The 15,756-nt window shown below is 54.8% G+C and overlaps 3 protein-coding genes across 3 annotated transcripts; 2 read left to right on the forward strand and 1 right to left on the reverse strand.

Annotated features, from left to right (window-relative positions):
* Nucleotides 1-31: 31 nt before the first annotated feature.
* On the reverse strand, nt 32-15,343 carry CSUI_006747 (ddrgk domain protein). Its single transcript, XM_068066900.1, has 6 exons — nt 14,482-15,343; nt 13,352-13,784; nt 12,984-13,130; nt 11,846-12,046; nt 11,459-11,543; nt 32-109 (listed from the first exon to the last, which is right to left on the reverse strand). Exons 1-5 carry the CDS (start codon nt 14,835-14,837, stop codon nt 11,460-11,462), a joined length of 1,221 nt encoding a protein of 406 aa, XP_067921132.1. The 5' UTR covers nt 14,838-15,343; the 3' UTR covers nt 32-109; nt 11,459.
* On the forward strand, nt 5,134-6,401 carry CSUI_006748 (uncharacterized protein; the record flags this gene model as incomplete). The annotated part of the gene is made up of 2 exons (XM_068066901.1): nt 5,134-5,496; nt 6,055-6,401. Exons 1-2 carry the CDS (start codon nt 5,142-5,144, stop codon nt 6,399-6,401), a joined length of 702 nt encoding a protein of 233 aa, XP_067921133.1. The 5' UTR covers nt 5,134-5,141.
* CSUI_006749 (uncharacterized protein) lies at nt 7,071-9,016 on the forward strand (the record flags this gene model as incomplete). The annotated part of the gene is made up of 2 exons (XM_068066902.1): nt 7,071-7,554; nt 8,919-9,016. Coding segments are annotated over 2 exons (582 nt in total), but the record flags the coding sequence as incomplete, so codon positions are not given.
* Nucleotides 15,344-15,756: the final 413 nt, after the last annotated feature.

Genomic DNA, 15,756 nt, shown 5'->3' on the forward strand with positions numbered 1-15,756 from the left:
CTTGTCTCTGCCCCTACACAAGAAAGAAAACGTGTAAAGGGACACTCACTCAGAAGGGGACAGGAAGTGCTTTACTCAGAGACAGCGGCCGGTCCCCCAGCTGCAACACCTCACTTCGCCAGTCCGCTGTCTCCTCGTTCAAGCGAACGGAATTCATCGGCTCCCGTTCTTCCTCATCTAGCATCTTCTCCTGTAAGGCGGAAGAAAAAGCCGGGACACAGGCGCACGATTTTCATTTCGGAGGCCAATTTCTGAGGCCTCGATACGAGTGTCTGTCTCCTGCTCTCGAGCTTCAGCGATCCAATACCACAAGTTGCTTAACTGTCCATAGAAGACCAGTGATCCAGCTTCTTGCAAAAACACCTCTCTGCACTAGCGGCTGGGTCCACTCTGAAGTATGGCCAGCCAGCGGGCACGTGCGTTCGTCCTGACTTCCAGTTGAGCATGCAGGAACGTACGTGATTCCCAGATTTGACTGGCAAAAGAAAGGTTGCTTTGAATTGAGGTCATGGAGCCCTAGAACATCGAGTTACACAACAGCTGCATCGCGACGTTACCACGGTAGCAGGACCCCCACAAGTGCCGTGGCCTGGATGTGGGAGGCGCCACGTCTGCCCGAAATGCTTACGGATGGTCTCTCTTCCATCAGGGTGGCCTCCGGTACCATATATGCGACGGCGTTCCATGTGCTCAAATCGAAGAGGAGACAGACACCCTTAGTTGCCTTTCCTCTTCATGAGGGAGGCGACGAAGAATTCGACTGCAGGCAGGCACGAGGTCTTCCTCGTTGGGTGCAACCGGCACTTCGATTTCAATCACTCTGCAAGGCGCCAAGTTCCTGCCCCGCCACTTAGGCCTGTTTACCCCGGCCGTCGAGGAGGCCACTGGGACGCGGTGTTTCCTACAACGGCCGAATGGGCTGAACGGCATCCTCGACGACCAAGGAAACGCGTCGACGGACACGTGATTGTTCGAAGACAAGCACGCTGTCAAACTGGTGCTCGACTAAACGTTGCGAACTGCACACAGCTACTATGGACGGAGTGAGGAAGCTTCGCCTTTTCCTTTAGCCCCGGCAAAACTGAATATGAACCGGACTGCAGCTGCTTTCAGTGCAGACACGGCTGCGTCTTGACGTTTGAACATGGGAGCCATACGTGCTCCGCTGGGGTGGAGGAGCCTTCGCGGGGTGTATTGTACCATGCTCCGTAGTGGTAGTTGCGAGCTGCCGACGGCTCTGGCGGGGTGAGCGGTACGTTGTTTGCGTGATTCCTTGCGCCGGCTGCACTGGGCGGAACCAAGTGTGTCTCCAGGAGTGCTCGGTTCGTGAGGTGTCGGCACTGAACAGACAGGGATGAGCTCCCGAAGTCTGCGTCTCATCCTTAGCGCTTCCATCTCTTCACTCTACTGAAGCGGCCGTACTGGGTCGTCCCATATGCTGCAGCCTAAGTGTAACAGAACACTCGCCTTTTCGATGGGCATCGGCCATTCTGCTTGCGCGCCGGGAGGACTGTTATCCCAAGGGGGCATGAAAAACTCGTCATCCTCTCATTGCGCCCGTATCCTGTCCGGAAGGGGGAGAGCTACTGTCAGTTCTCCTGGCTGTGCAGCGAATTTCCTTGTAGTGCCGTGGGCACCGCTCATGGCAGCGACTGACTGGCCCGCTGGTAGGCCAGGTCGGACCGTCCTTCCCTTTGGCGTCTGCAGGGGTTTCGCAGGAATGTTGGACCGGCTGAGCACCCTAAAGCACGTAGTTGGGAGAGGCCGCCGCGGGCTCGACTTCCGAAGAGCTTGGAATTCTTGAGAGGAGTTTAGGGTGTACGAAGTGCAGTCTGCGCCGGGCAGGAAGAACCGATCAAAGATGATCCGCCCTATCACGCTGTCTCTCCTTTCTACAACTTAGACAGACAATCTGTGGCCACTATAAAACCTCCGAAATTCCTGGTGCAGCCTTTTCAAAGTTCCCTGAAACCAGTTCACGATGGATATCACTCATGGTTTACATCCTCGTCTCCACAGTTGACACACACAGTCTCCGATCTCCTCACACACCCCTCACTCGTGGTATCCACCGTTAAACAAAACGGGGGCTTCAGTAGGTAAATTGGGCACAACAAAGAATTACAAAGTATGGCGGCCCTTGACAAATGCGGACAACGGTGTAAGCTTTTGCAGGCAATTCTGGTCGGCCCGATGCTTTTCTCCTCCTTCAACGGGCTATCCCTCTTCCTTCGTGATGTTCTCCCGAGGGCCCCAGTCCCTGAGGATGGTCCACCCGCCGTCCCGAGCCAGGACAGTTTTATTCGGGCTTACAGACTACTTGGGAACTCTACTTGGGGTGATTCGTCCAGTGCCTCAACACAAAAATCCGATGCATGACTTGACCAGTGGTAACCGGCTCAGTCCCGACGAAGTGCCTCCACTCCGTCGGCTCGTAGACGAGGGACGAAAAAAGAGGGCGAACTACAGAACATCCCTGGATCTTAACCCCCCCCCACTTAGCATGAGGTCGAAAGACATATCGCACGCGAGGCTGTTCCGAACAGAATTCTCTCGTAATTGAGCCAAATGGCAAAGTTTTGTAAGTAGGGGTCTCCGGTTCCCACCAAGACGGGTTGTAGTGCCTGTTGGCCTCCACCGTTGTTTAGAGCAGAGTGATAATAATGACCTGAAGCGCCTGGGCGACGACACCCTTTCACTGACCCTCCCTGCGGGTAAGCCAAGACTACACCAACTGGCACAGCTCAGCTTGAGCGCAACAAAAATCTCTCAACGATCAGAGCGCCCCTCAGCTTCGATGAAAAGACCCAGCGCACAGGGTAATTAGCTGTCCGTAGAAACACCAGGCACTTGCAAGGCCAACGTGTGCACTAAAAGTTACGGACGAAGAAACACAGGAGGGGCTCCTGGGCTTCGTCTTAGCCGTCCGAGCATCAGAGTCAACAAAAGCAAACATGCCATCAAGCTTATCAGACATGTCGGCCCCGAGAAACTTGTAGAGGAGGGGAGAGGCTGGCAATCACTCGCTGTAGTCCCGGCTTGAACCTCCTAGGCAGGATTCAGTTTCTTTGTGAGCTCCACATGGTTATAGCTCTCCCCGGTGACGGTGACAGCAACTGAGCAAAGCAATGCAACCGCTTGCCCCGACAAACAAACCCACTCTCTTACGGACAGTGTTGTTGAAAGGCTTTTGTCTATGGAACAGTTTCTCTCATCAGCCCCCTTAAGAGAACGCGGCCAGGTACGTCCAGGCGCGACAGACAGCGCTCCACGCGCCCCGGCACGGACGCCTCCAGACAGCAAAAGTGAAGAGGCAGCAAATAAAACATACCAGCTCGCCAGCGAAGCTAACGACCAGGATGCAGGACAAGCGTACGCATCCGCGCCGCCGGCGGCTGCGGACTCGATCGCTCCTGTCCGGTCGCGTCTCATTCTGCTGTGTTTTTCGTAGCGGGCACAGCAGACGGCAGGGGGCTGCCCAGTCCCGGGGCGCGGACATTTGTGGATTTGGTTTAGCTCCGATAGACACGGAGAGTCAACGAGTAACTATTTAATCGTGAAGGAGGCCTGGGTTTCGTTCCGTCGCGAAGCGTCGCGGCCAGAACTGCCACGTACAAGCACGGTGGGACGGACCTTGTCGGTTTTCTTTCTTCGCGATTTCACTGGCTTGCCTCTCAAGCCCTTTGACCCAGTATCAATTTCAGCTGGAGTTGCTGCCGTGTGGGTATTCTAATCTCTCTCAGCGTCGTCCGGCGATGCGAGGGAACCATGCTGTTTGGAATCCACTCTCAGCTATGCGACCGTTCACTTCCATGCCGTGCGAATGAAGTGAGAGGCTGTCAGGATGGTTGTTGGGCAGCTCCCGGTGTTCTGGCTGTCGGTGGTGTGGCTGCTCGCTTCGCAAGGACTGTTGCTCACAGTCCGGAAGCACGTCCCACTGCAGTCTCAGCCGCGTTATCCCCGCTACTCGGACGTTGGCTTCGGAGCCGTAGAAGCCGCGGAGCTTACGCCGCCGAAATCGCGAAGCGTTTCCCTTGCACCTGGGATGCGTACAGAGCAGGCGGCGCCCGCAGCTTTTTCCTCTTCGGCTACCAGCTCTGTTGTTCCAGGCGATGGTCAGACAAGCGGGCCCCTGACGTCGGACCGAGGGCCAGAGGGGAGAGCATGGAAATTATGGGCCGACTTGAAGCTGAACGCAGCCCAGAGGCACAAGTTGAAGACGCGGCAAAACACCTTGAACCAGCGGTGGAAGAGTCTAGAATCCTACACTCTAGACAGGTGGCGCAACCAACCTTCAACGCGACAAACCCTTCGCGTGAGTCGCCATCATACAGGACCGTTGGAACCCTGTTGGGCGGGCAGCCCTGGGAGCGTGCCGTTACGCGGGATGGTGGGCAGGGGAATGATCCTGCTCACTTGTACGGGCGAGCTACTTTTTTTTGCTGTGGAACTCACCTTTGGACGACGAGAGGCTGCAAAAAAAGAAATGATAACTGCTGACACAAGAAATATATGCCAGCATCTGATGTGTGATACGCACCTTCTTTTAGTGTTCTACATTGGTTTGCGGCTTGGTCGACTCTTTGACAGTAGTGAGGGCTTTGTCGCTACCGTACAGCTCACTGAGCAGGAAAGAGAGGGTTGTCTGTCTGGCTTCTCCATACGAGCTGTCATGGAGGGAGGGCAGACGCATCGGGAGACCAGCGGCCCGCTGAGTGGTAGAGAATCCGACTGTAGCCCGAAGCTATGGAGAAAATGTGCTTCAGCGGACTTGGGAAGTCCCGACTTCTGATTCTTTTCTATTTCAGTTCCACACTGTTCCCAGGTACTCACCTGTGCCTGTCTCATAGGAAGAACGGCAAGCTCCACCCATGCCGGAGTCGGCACTTCAGTTGTTCAAGGATGAGTACGAACGCAAGGCGCCCGAAAAGCTACAGCAGGTGGAGGCTCTGAGGAACCAGATCGAATCTCTTGACGAGGAATCCGCGCGGCTTCAGCAAGAGCTTAAATCCTTGCGTGACAGTGCCCCCGCCGCTGTCACGTCGGCTGCTGCACTTCTTCCAAAGCGGCAAAGAGAAAAAATTTTGAGTGGTATCTCTCTCGACCGTCCGCTGCTGGTTTCACCACCTGCAGGTTCTGAAATGCATCTCCTGCCGTCATCCTCTGAGCGGATCGGGAATCTTGAGACACAGCTGATGCTCTTGAGAGCCGAATTTTTCACCGCGAAGAACCGTGCCAACGCAATGTGGCGAGGCCGTCTTCAGCGGGAGCGTAATCAGTCTGCTTGTGAGGATCCGGGTGAAGAGCGCAGCATTACCCAGGCTGCCGCGAGGTCGTCTTTCCGACATAGCGAAGTTGACGCTGCCTTGCAGGCTCAGAAGAGTCAGCTGAAAGTGCTTAGGTCCCAGATCTCTGTTCTGAGGTGTCAGCTGAGGAAATTGAAGACGCCGTATGCTTCAAGGAAAACTCCCTCCCAGTGTTGTAACCGCCCCTCAGGTGAGCTGCCAGAAGGTGGCACAGGACTGCCTTTTCCGCGGAGGAGTTGTTATCAACAGGCTCTGCACGCGACCTCGTGCCCGCAAAGAGCCAGTGGCTACGATGTCCCGCCAGATGGTGAAGGCAGTGGAGGACTGTTACTCGCGGGCAAGACGGGCTCGTCACCGCCTAGCGCTGCGCTTGGAACGTGCAGGTTTCAAGTGTGTACCGTGCTACGCTAATTAGAGGAGTCGGTGGATCGTTTCCTTGTGCCGAGGAGTAGCAGGCATCATCTTCTGAAATTCCCGGTCCACGTTCATGGCTCTCTGGGCGTGCATCACTTGTAGGGTTGTTCAGCTGTGCATTAATCCTGCGAGGACCTTGTACGCATCTGTGGTTAGTGGAGCGCCGGTAGCGTCGTTTCGTGGTCTAATCGCTAGGGCTATCTCTGACTGTGTCTTTCGGTGGCCGCTCTCGTTCTCATACGGCGGAAAAGATAGGGTAACCTCCGTTCATGTTAGTCCAGCAAGCCAGGCGGGCAGGAAGACGCTAGTGCTGTTGTGGGCATTATTCTCTCAGGCGAGCAGGCGATGACACCAAGCGGCACATACACACCCTGCCTGGTCAGCGCTTGTGAAGGGGGCGTCGATGAGACACCGGAGCAGAGGCTCCTGAGATTGAAGAAGCATCTCGAGTTGCAAAGAGCGTACAAGCAAGAGACGGCAAAAGCATACAAGCACCTTCATGTGTACTGGAAGGACTCAGGCACGTACGCCAAACGTGTGTGGCAGGCTCGCGAGAAACGAAAAACTCTCCGGCTGCAACCATCAGTAAGCTCCAGCAAGCACATCGGGATGAGTGGGCCTTCAACATGTACGCACTATCCCAACAAACCAATCAAGCAAAACTTGAGCACACTGCTTTAACGTGACAACGGTGTTTGGCACTAGGGGGACTCTCACTGTCGACCGAGCCCACTCAGCGAAAGTGCGAAACCGTCTCTCAGAGAGCATGACTGAAAAATCAGTCACGGACGCACTCGAGAGAGGAGATCATGCGGGCGTCGAATGATGTATCTCCTTGGGACTTCTGCTGAGCTCCGAAGCGGGAACGGAGAAACGAGCGTATGGTTCGCCGCGTGGAAGACCGGCACGACAGGCGTGGGCATTCGTGTGCTTCCTCAGCTGGCTTAGTGACACAAGCCGGAAGGACCCGGTGCTGCAATGTCTTGCACTCTGCACTGCTGTCGTGGATGAGGGGAGCCTAGTGAGTTGCTGCTGCGGTCAGAGTTGTTTGGATGGGTTTGCGTTCCTTCCTCGTGTGCCTGTCCCCGACTGCAGGACGGGGAAGATCCCTCGGAGATCCCGGAGGCAGTCATGCAGCTATATAAACTCATGTACGAACAGAAGGCGCCCGAGAAGCACAAAGAAATGGAAAGACTGCGAGAACAGATCGCAAAGGCCAGTCGTCGCACAGAGGAGCTTGAGAAGGAAATACAAGATCTCGAAGAAGCTCAGCGTAAGAAACGTCGGATAAAACCTCAAGCGGTGGGGCCTGGTGCAGCTGAACAGCATGCTTCTCTATTCCCTACAGATGCTCGGCCAAGCATTCATCGAAGTGAAAGCGGGAGCACTTCACCGGGAAGCTCAGCCACGGCGGCGCATTCGGTGAGCACACAAGCGTCTGCGGTCGCGACTCCTGTAAACCCCGAGGTGCCAGTGGCGACGGAGCTTTCTCGCATTGAAAGTCGCATTCTGCTCACGAAAAAGAAGCTGGCAAACGCGCGGTGTCGCATCGTGGCGAGGAGACACTCGGCTGAGAGGCTCGCCGCATCTCTCCCACATGGGGACTCCGGAACATACGAACACCGTATGGTTCTTCTTCGCCGAAAAGAGGAAGGTGTCAGAGCAGCCATGCAGGAAGCGGCGCAGCATGTAAGAGAACTGGAGGAGCTTGAAACTGAGTTAGTAAGGCTGGAGGCGGGAGCTCCTGGAGCTGGGATTTTTGGACGACGTCGCCATCGGTACGCCGCTCGGTCGGAAGCCCGGCGGCGGGCGGGGAGAGCTACAGGAGATACGGGTGAGGACACCTGTACATGAACCAGCACTTGAGACACCCTTCCTGGAGAGGTGTGGAGAGGTCAGCAGGTCGACGGGCACGCGGGAAGACAGGCCTCGGGAATGCCCCGCCCAAACGGTCCCGTAATGTAGGTCGCTGTCAGCCGTGCCGGACCAGTGTAACGCGAGTTTAGCGTTTCACTGAGGCACCAAAGTGGGGCGATCACGACTACCCGGGTGGGCTGCGTGACGCGGAGTATTCTCCATAGTTCATATTTGACGGAGGTGCCACCTTTTTGAGTCACAGTGGGGGGGTCAACTGCTGCTACGAAATTTTGCCGCATTGGCTGTCATGTTAGATGGAGACACTGAGAGGCGCCATGGCACTGTGCCAGGGGTGCTTGAAACCGAACAGCCGGGGTGTCAGTCGTTCGTTTGACTGGCCAGGGGTACAAGCCTGCATTTGTTGTCAAAGCGGTGTCGGAGGAGGTCTACCGTTATGTCGCTGTGTTATCGCTTTTTGTGTGCGTGGAGCGAGGTGAATAAGTGGCAGACGCATCCGAGCAATCTTGTTTACTCCGTTGTGTCACGGTGATATCTTGTTTTTTGACTAGAAAGGAAATCCACGGTCGAGAACGCTGGCTCACCACACGAAAGACCACCCAAAAATAGCAGCAGAATGCCCCCTCTAACGTGCCATTTTGTACACACGTGTGTCTCCATGTCCACCCCGGGCCTGGTCAGCACACGGGGCCATGCTTGTGATTTGATAGGGTGTACTGTCTAGTCTTTTCATCACGCAGCCATCACCGGACAGAGAGTCGGCAATGAGACTAGCATCACGGTTACGACAAAGTACTCGCCTCCGCCTGTATTCTTCATCAGTAGTGCTAGCAGCATGACCGGACAGGCCGTATGAGGTCGCCTCATGAGGCGTGGAAAATTGTGAGCTGCCCTCCCTCACATATGAATGTTACGGTTGGTACTGCGGGGTACTGCCCGGGCCCGATCGGCTAGAAAGTATTGTACGTGATGGGGACGGCCCTCTTTCGCGCATCTGCGGCAACTTCCCACAAGTTGGTTTCTCCTAGCTAGTCTCGCTCCGTACATGTTCATATGGAAGTTGGTCAGACTTAAGAGCTGTGGTGTAAGAGACCGAGAAATTTTCACGTCGGTCTTATGCCGTCTCAGTTTCGGCGACGATCCTTGGTGCGTGATTAGGTAGGTGCTGGGGAGCTGTCTCGTCGCCCATAGGACAANNTTGTCCTATGGGCGACGAGACAGACGGTTCATGATTATTTTGATATTTCTAGTTCGTAGTCTGACTGTGTTCTTCCGGCTTTGAGTGCGTGCTACAGTCCGCTTGTATTCTTTTCGGTTGTACAGGAAGATCTCTTTTGTTGGCTTTTGCTGGAGCACCACCACCAGAACCATCTACTCCAAGCACGTCTGCCGACAGCTTGTCTCCCACGGAGACTACGTGACAACAGCGTAGGTTCGGCACGGATGCATCGTAGTCTGCGTGTGTGTAGAACGTCTTGTGTGACTGTGCTCTGGTCCGGTAAGGTACTTCCAGGGGGGCATGGAGCGGGTGGATCCTTTCGGGTGTGGGGGGGGCTCTCCGCGCAGTCCGGATGCATTCGTAGTGGCACCCGAAACTGCATCACGCGACAGATGGGTGATGATCCAAGGTCTAGTGAGAGTCGTGCCCTGGCAGTGCATTCGCACTTTTGCTGGGTCCGTATGCCCAGCAGAGTATGTCCGTTAATCTCTCTTGCGCAGTGCTTTATTTGTATTAAGGGAGGAGAGATTTCACGCGTTTGAACACGCCGGCCTAAGAGTGAGTAGAAGCGGCAGGAAACGCTGACGGCGAGTCTGTCGTCTCCGAAGCGATGCAGCCTCCGGCCAGCGCACACATAATCGCTTGGCATAAAGTGTTCTGAGGGGAGCGCTGCCCTCCCTCTAGAGCGCTGTTTTGCGCAGTTTCGTTTTTGTCACGTGAGCAACTGTGAACCTAGTGGCGCGAAGTGTGAGACTCGGAGGGGTGCAGTTCGTGGATCCGGCGGGTAACTCCGTCGGCCACAAGGAGGCTCGTTGTGACTCAGACTCAATCGAAACTGGAAGTCTGGTGGCTCGCACACCCGAGATCGAGCGGTCTCCCGAACAGGCCGACACAGAACACGAGAGTCTCTCCCTTCAATCACACCACTCCAATGTTCCACCATGCACCCCCTGCCAGAAACCTCCAGCAGCACTGCCAAAAAGGATGTCATATTGTCCACCGGGTGGCTGGGCGGCGTCACATGTCGCAGTGCTCAGGGTCCCCGTTCCCGGAGGACCGCCGCTCTGGGCTGGTCGGTAACCGGCACGTACCCGGCTACTCAAGTCTCCCTGGGCAGTCAGTGAGAACCATTTCCTTACGAGTACCCAGAATATTCTGCGGAGTCACTGGCTCCCCCCTCCAGCTACTCATGCTGCCGTGCGCAGTCAGCGACCACCACCTTAACAGCTACTGATGCTGTGCTGTGCAGCCAGGGGGCGCCCCGCTTCGGCTACTCAGACTGCTCTGGGCAGCCAGCGAGTGCCGTCGTGACGGGTAGTCATGCTGCTCTGTGCAGTCAACGAGTGCCCGACCACGTCCGTAGTTTTCCTCCCCGTCTCCTCTCTTTCTGCGGCTCTCCAGTGGTAGTCCCCTGTCTCCTTTTAGCCTTCACGCCCCACGCTATCCGACCTCCACGCGTGGGCGCGACCTGGTTTGGCCCGGCCTTTCGTCGCCTCGATAATGTATTTCTCCAGATTTGGGATCTCGTTTTCAGAAACAGGACAAGAACAGTTTCGGTTAGGCACACTAGGCTTCGGAACATTCGAGGACGAACTCCACATCGCTTTACTCAGTCGAAGAATTCATTGTTACATTCCTAGCTACCTTCCTTCGGCTGTTTTGCGACCCAAGACACCGGCCGCATAAGTTCCCATATGTTGTTCTCTCCTCCGTTCGCTCATCTAGCTAGACTCTCAACTCAGCCTCTTTTTCTCTAGCGATCTTCATTCAGCAGGACAGAGATCAGTCCTAAACAAATACGAAATATCTTTGATAAGCGTTAGCTACGGCGATAAGAACAGGTAGAGCTTGGACCAATCGAACACACTGTATGGATTACGTCCTTTCTTCTATCTCGTCAGACTACATCCTCACACCGGTTCCGCGGAGCCCTGAGTCCCCACTGGACTTTACTCTATCTGGGGTGGGTACGGCCTCTGCGACCTTTTAGAGAATGAGCTGAGTTGTTCCGCGGGTCAGAGTAAATACGTGGCAACACCCCTCCGTTGCGGCGGTTGCCCGCCACAGCAACTTTCAGCGATGTGAGACCAATCGGCAGTTGTTCTAGGACAATTTACCGGGTTTTAAGAATTTGGTTTCTTCCCCTTAAACGAAAACCCCCTACTCGTTTTATATGGACGGGTCCTGAGGTGCCACCCAGCACCCGTCCAGTTTGAAGAGATCCCCTTGTCATCCGCCCATAGCTGCGTGAGATCCAGAAGCGACCAAAACTCGAAGCCCCGTGAGACTTCAAAAGTCACAGCGTAGCATTTCGTATGGTACGGCTTCCACTGAGTGCTCCGCTTGGAGACAAGCCTTTGTATTCCTTGAACATTCGCGGTTGTCTCAGAGTGCTTACGAAGCAACGCAGGCTGCTCGCAAGCCAAGCTAGCAGCGAACTACGCATCCGGTGTAAGCGACTGAAGACTGAAATTTTCGCTGCGTCCCCTCGGCTGGAGGGCTGATGACTGTGCCAACAGAGGACACAGGCCAGGTCTTGTCTCTGCCACTACAGAGGAAAGAAAACGTGTAAAGGGACACTCACTCAGAAGGGGACAGGAAGTGCTTTACTCAGAGACAGCGGCCGGTCCCCCAGCTGCAACACCTCACTTCGACAGCTCCTCTGTCTCCTCGTTCAAGCAAATCAAATTCATTGCCTCCCGTTCTTCCTCATCCAGCCTCTTCTTCTCCTGTAAGGCGAGCAAGAAGGTCGAGATACAACCGCACGATTTCCATTTCGAAGGCAAATTTCAGCGACCGCGACACGAGTGGCTGTCTCCCGCGCCCGCTCTCCATACAGCGAGCTACGCAACAGTTGCACCGCAACTCTGCTACGGCACGGAGTCCCCCACAAGTGGTGCGACCTGGATGTAGAGACGCCACTTTGCGTACACATGGTCTCTGGTGTCTTCCCTCAAGACGGCCGGTAGTGACCTATCTACTGGCCCCCGTGCTCAAATCGAAGGGAGGCATAGACGCGGGGTTACCTTACCTCTTCATCAGGTTGGAGACGAATAATTCGATTGCAGGCGGGCACGAGGTCTTTCTCCTTGTGTATCCGGCCCTTCAATCTCAAGTACTCTGCAAGCGCGTCAAGTTCCTGCTCCGTGACGCAGACATATTTACCCCGGTCATCGAGGATGCCACTGAGACGCCCTGTGTCCTCCAACGATCGAATACGCTGAACGGCATCCTAGAAACACCAAGGAGACACATCCAGCAGAAAAATACAAATAGGTATGCATACGCCTACAAACGGACAATATAAAGATGATCGTTGAAGGAAAGTGCACTCCGCCCCCTTCCCAAGGCGAAAAGAAAGAAAGCTTTCTGTACAAGACTTGCGTTGATACAAAAACTCCCTTATTTCCTTCTGTCACGGAAACGGAGTGGTTCATATTTATATGTGACGATGATTCTTATATCTGTCCACGCGCGTGTCGGCTAGAGGGCAAGGAAAACTGTAGAAGTGGTGTAACAACTAAACACTCAGAACGGCACGCAACTACATATGAACAGAGAGACAAAGATTCCCTCTCTTTTTAGCTCCGAGCAATTGAATTTGATCTGTCTTGTGCAGCCGCATTTGTGTTCCAAAGTCTACAGATAACAGTCACACTATCTCCCACTGGCAGAAGTTGCCCGCTTGGGTGTCCTGAGCGCCGGATGCCTGCCCCTCATCTACGCTACTTCTCTGCCCTAGAACAACGTCACCTCTGCGCTTCATTTTCCCTCAGCAGTGCGTCTGTCTGAGGCGTCCGCGCATACCGTACACAGGACAGTTTGCTAGAAACGCGCTCGGCTGCTTGCGGAGTCACTGTCAAGGTATACAGCAGAGCTCTCTTCCCGATATAATGGGTAGTGGGGAAGTGAAGTCCAGCTGGCTCGGTGTACAAGCGCCACCCCACACCAACCTGCGTGTCGATGCGTCATGGTCGAGCAGCCGGAGATGAGCAAATGAACACGTTGGCCTTCCCATAGAGATGAATAACTCGGTAAAAGACAGTGTAGGGCAGACCAGAGAGTAGGACGAAAGGAGAAACCCTGTAGAGGCTGAGGCGTGGCGCGAAAATACATGAAAGACACGCCGGGACCAAGAGCTCAACGTGTCTGTCTCCAGTGAAGTTTACCTTAGCTGAGAGACCGAATCTGGCCGCCAAGTCGTCCACCTCAGTTACTTTGTGTCCTTCGAGAAACCTGATGAACCGATCCAACTCCCGTTCTTGTTCTTCATCGTTGAGAGCCATTTCTCCCGACTCCTCAACAGCAAACATGGCCTAAAGAGAAGATGCAACACATACCCCCAGCTCACGTAAGTTCAGATTTGTCGATACTCCGAAGTGCTCACACCAAATCAAGCTCCTGCTATTACTCCAGAGCCTCCTCTACTTGCTCGCCATGCCCCCCCCCACGGGAATCCTGAACGCCTTTAGCGTTGTTTCCGCCAGTGGAGCAGCACGCAGCCCCTCACGTGTACGGCCAGCTGCTTTCTGCTCACCTTCCATCTGTTATATTCCTCTTCCTCTTTTTTCTTCTTTTCCTCAGCAATCCTTCGCTCCTCCTCCTCCCTCCTTAGTCGCTCCTTCTCTTTCGCCAGCTGTCGTAGCTGGTAGCTACTCCCCTTGGTTTTTTGCGATGCTGTTCTTTGAGCGTCCTCATCACTCTCCGCTACCACTGCTGTCCTCTCTCCGCCTTCCCCGCCCTGCTGCCTTCTTTCCTCTCGCCTTTCTGCCCGCCGAGCTTCTCTCTCCTCGCGCTTTCTCTGCGCGGCCCTGAGAGATGCCTTCGTCTCCTCAGTGGGTGAGGCAGTTCCTCCTCCTGCCATTTCGTCTTGTCCTGCCTGTGAGACTGTGGGGATTGCCATCAGCTCCTCTAACGCCGCACGGTCCATGCGGCGACGGCTGGCGTTCGTCAGCTGTTGAGAAGAGTTTCTGATAATAAATCCACAAGGAAAACGGAACAACGCTTGAGCCACGTCTTGCAGCAAAAAGCTTCTTTGAAAAGTCCAGATACGCCCTTTCCTCACAGACAAACGCAGTAAGAATGCGAACCACCTCGAGTGTCGCTCAGGGGAGAGATGAAAGGACGACAGGCGGCGGGCGAACGCCCCATGCCATACAGAACCGCAGCACTACAGACATGTTTTCCCTTTACCCAGAGCCGACAATAAAAAGAGGGAGAGCAGAACAAGGTTTCTTCCCTTCTACAGCTGCGGCCCCTTCCCCCCGGAAAGTATCCCCAACCTAGCCGTTCGCCATTCTGGCCCAGTTTGGGAACGCCTTATGTACACTTACATGGTGTACGCGCTGGATGCTGGGGCAGATGCTTAAGACGGTGTGACGCACAGAAATAGGGTGTTTACAAGAGCATGCTCGCTACGTGTACACTTTCAAGAGAGTGAACGGAGACAGTCCCGACGTCAGCAGCCTTGATACAAAAACAAAGTCTTACAGACAGTCCCAACAGCTGCAAGACAAACGCAATCGAAATGGCGACGAAGCTGTCCTGGACAACTCCAGGCCACGAATGCGCGCCGTGTGTAGAGCGGCCTCTAATAGTCGAACGGCACTCCTGGCATAAAAGAGACACGTGTAACAAAAACGCTTGCGGTCTTGGAAAAAACCTCACCCTCCGCGGTCTACGGGTACGCCTCCCCTCATAACAGCAGCGCTCGTTTTGTCTGCTGCGTGACGTCTGCTGCTCGAGAGAAACCGGTAGCTGTAAACCGCCAGGGCGAGCAGACAGGCGATGGCAAACATGGAGAGAAGCGTGTGGAAACCACCCGAAATATCGTCTGCCACTTCATCTGGAGGCTGGTTCGCCCCACGTGAATTACGAGGGGGACTGCTCGCCCCCGCGTGAATCGTGTGCCAGAGATGCAGGAGAAGCACTGCACGGATGGTGGAGTGAAAGACGGAAAAGCCTTCACAAAAAGGAATGGGGGACACGGCCCCGGTCAGGCATACACAAGTGGAGTCCCCCATCGTGGATTCTCGTCACGGTCACAAAGAACGAATGAAGTAGCACTCTGCGTAGACCTTCGGACTGAGTGCTAGAGGCCACTCATTGCTGCAGAAGGTATTCACGGTAGTACGGCGGTCGTCGAGCTTTCTCGTGCCCAGCAAAAAATACTAGAAGGCAAGCTCCGTCCCCCCCCCCCCNNCCCCCGGAGAGAAGAGTTAACTTCTACATGGGAGACGCTGGTCACCGATCGGAAAGCACCGTGGCTATGCTGGCTCGGTTTAGCACAAGCCACGGTAAGTGTTCACGAGAAAACTGACAATCTAGACAGTTAAAGACGTCGCTGCGTCCGAATGGTACCGGACAGAGGTGCTATTGTATGAAAGTAGGTTGTACTGTCGTAGAGGACGACAAGTACATGTTCCTGTGACACCGGATGGGCACACGCATACGAGTGAGACACTCTAACACGGACGCGAGCAAAAGTCTGACGAAAGGGAGCTCTGAACTGAAACAGAGTTCATTGAGTGTCAACGACTGCCGGTTAAGCCGAGTTCTAGAGCAGGAGTCTCGACCGCCGCTTTGCATGCAGTTTCTCCAAAAACTACGCTCGAGGCGAAGAGGCCACCCTCGAATAGTCGCTTTACGTTCGTCGCGTAAGCTAGCTACTGCACTAGGTCACGCCTTCGATAGCTGAGGACACAGACTCGAGAAGGAAAAGCCCAGTGAGGGCGCCGCTGCAGCACTTGTTTAATCGCATGTCGAATTCGGAATGTCTTTCTCACGGCCATAGCTCATGCACAGGCCTGGCGCCAATAGTGTGCTTCGGCGCTGCTGGAACGCCGGTGTTCTTACACTCTCGTTCAGGCGGCTCGCGTGGAGAGACGCACTCTTTGGCACTGTCTTCCGTTCTGCTACCCGGGGACCAGTCTGCCGGGTGAA

This window comes from Cystoisospora suis (genome assembly GCF_002600585.1).
Source record: "Cystoisospora suis strain Wien I chromosome Unknown contig_3446, whole genome shotgun sequence".
Classification (NCBI taxonomy): domain Eukaryota; phylum Apicomplexa; class Conoidasida; order Eucoccidiorida; family Sarcocystidae; genus Cystoisospora; species Cystoisospora suis.

Bases quoted from the DNA above. Each gene is read 5' to 3' on its own strand.
- CSUI_006747 (XM_068066900.1), bottom strand. From the start codon at position 14,837: ATGGGGGACTCCACTTGTGTATGCCTGACCGGGGCCGTGTCCCCCATT. The intron at 12,047-12,983 runs GTAAACTTCACT...TGGTGTTTCTAG, and splicing joins GATTCGGTCTCTCAGCTAAG to GATGCCGTTCAGCGTATTCG. The intron at 11,544-11,845 runs GTAAGGTAACCC...CTCGCCTTACAG, and splicing joins GTCTCCAACCTGATGAAGAG to GAGAAGAAGAGGCTGGATGA.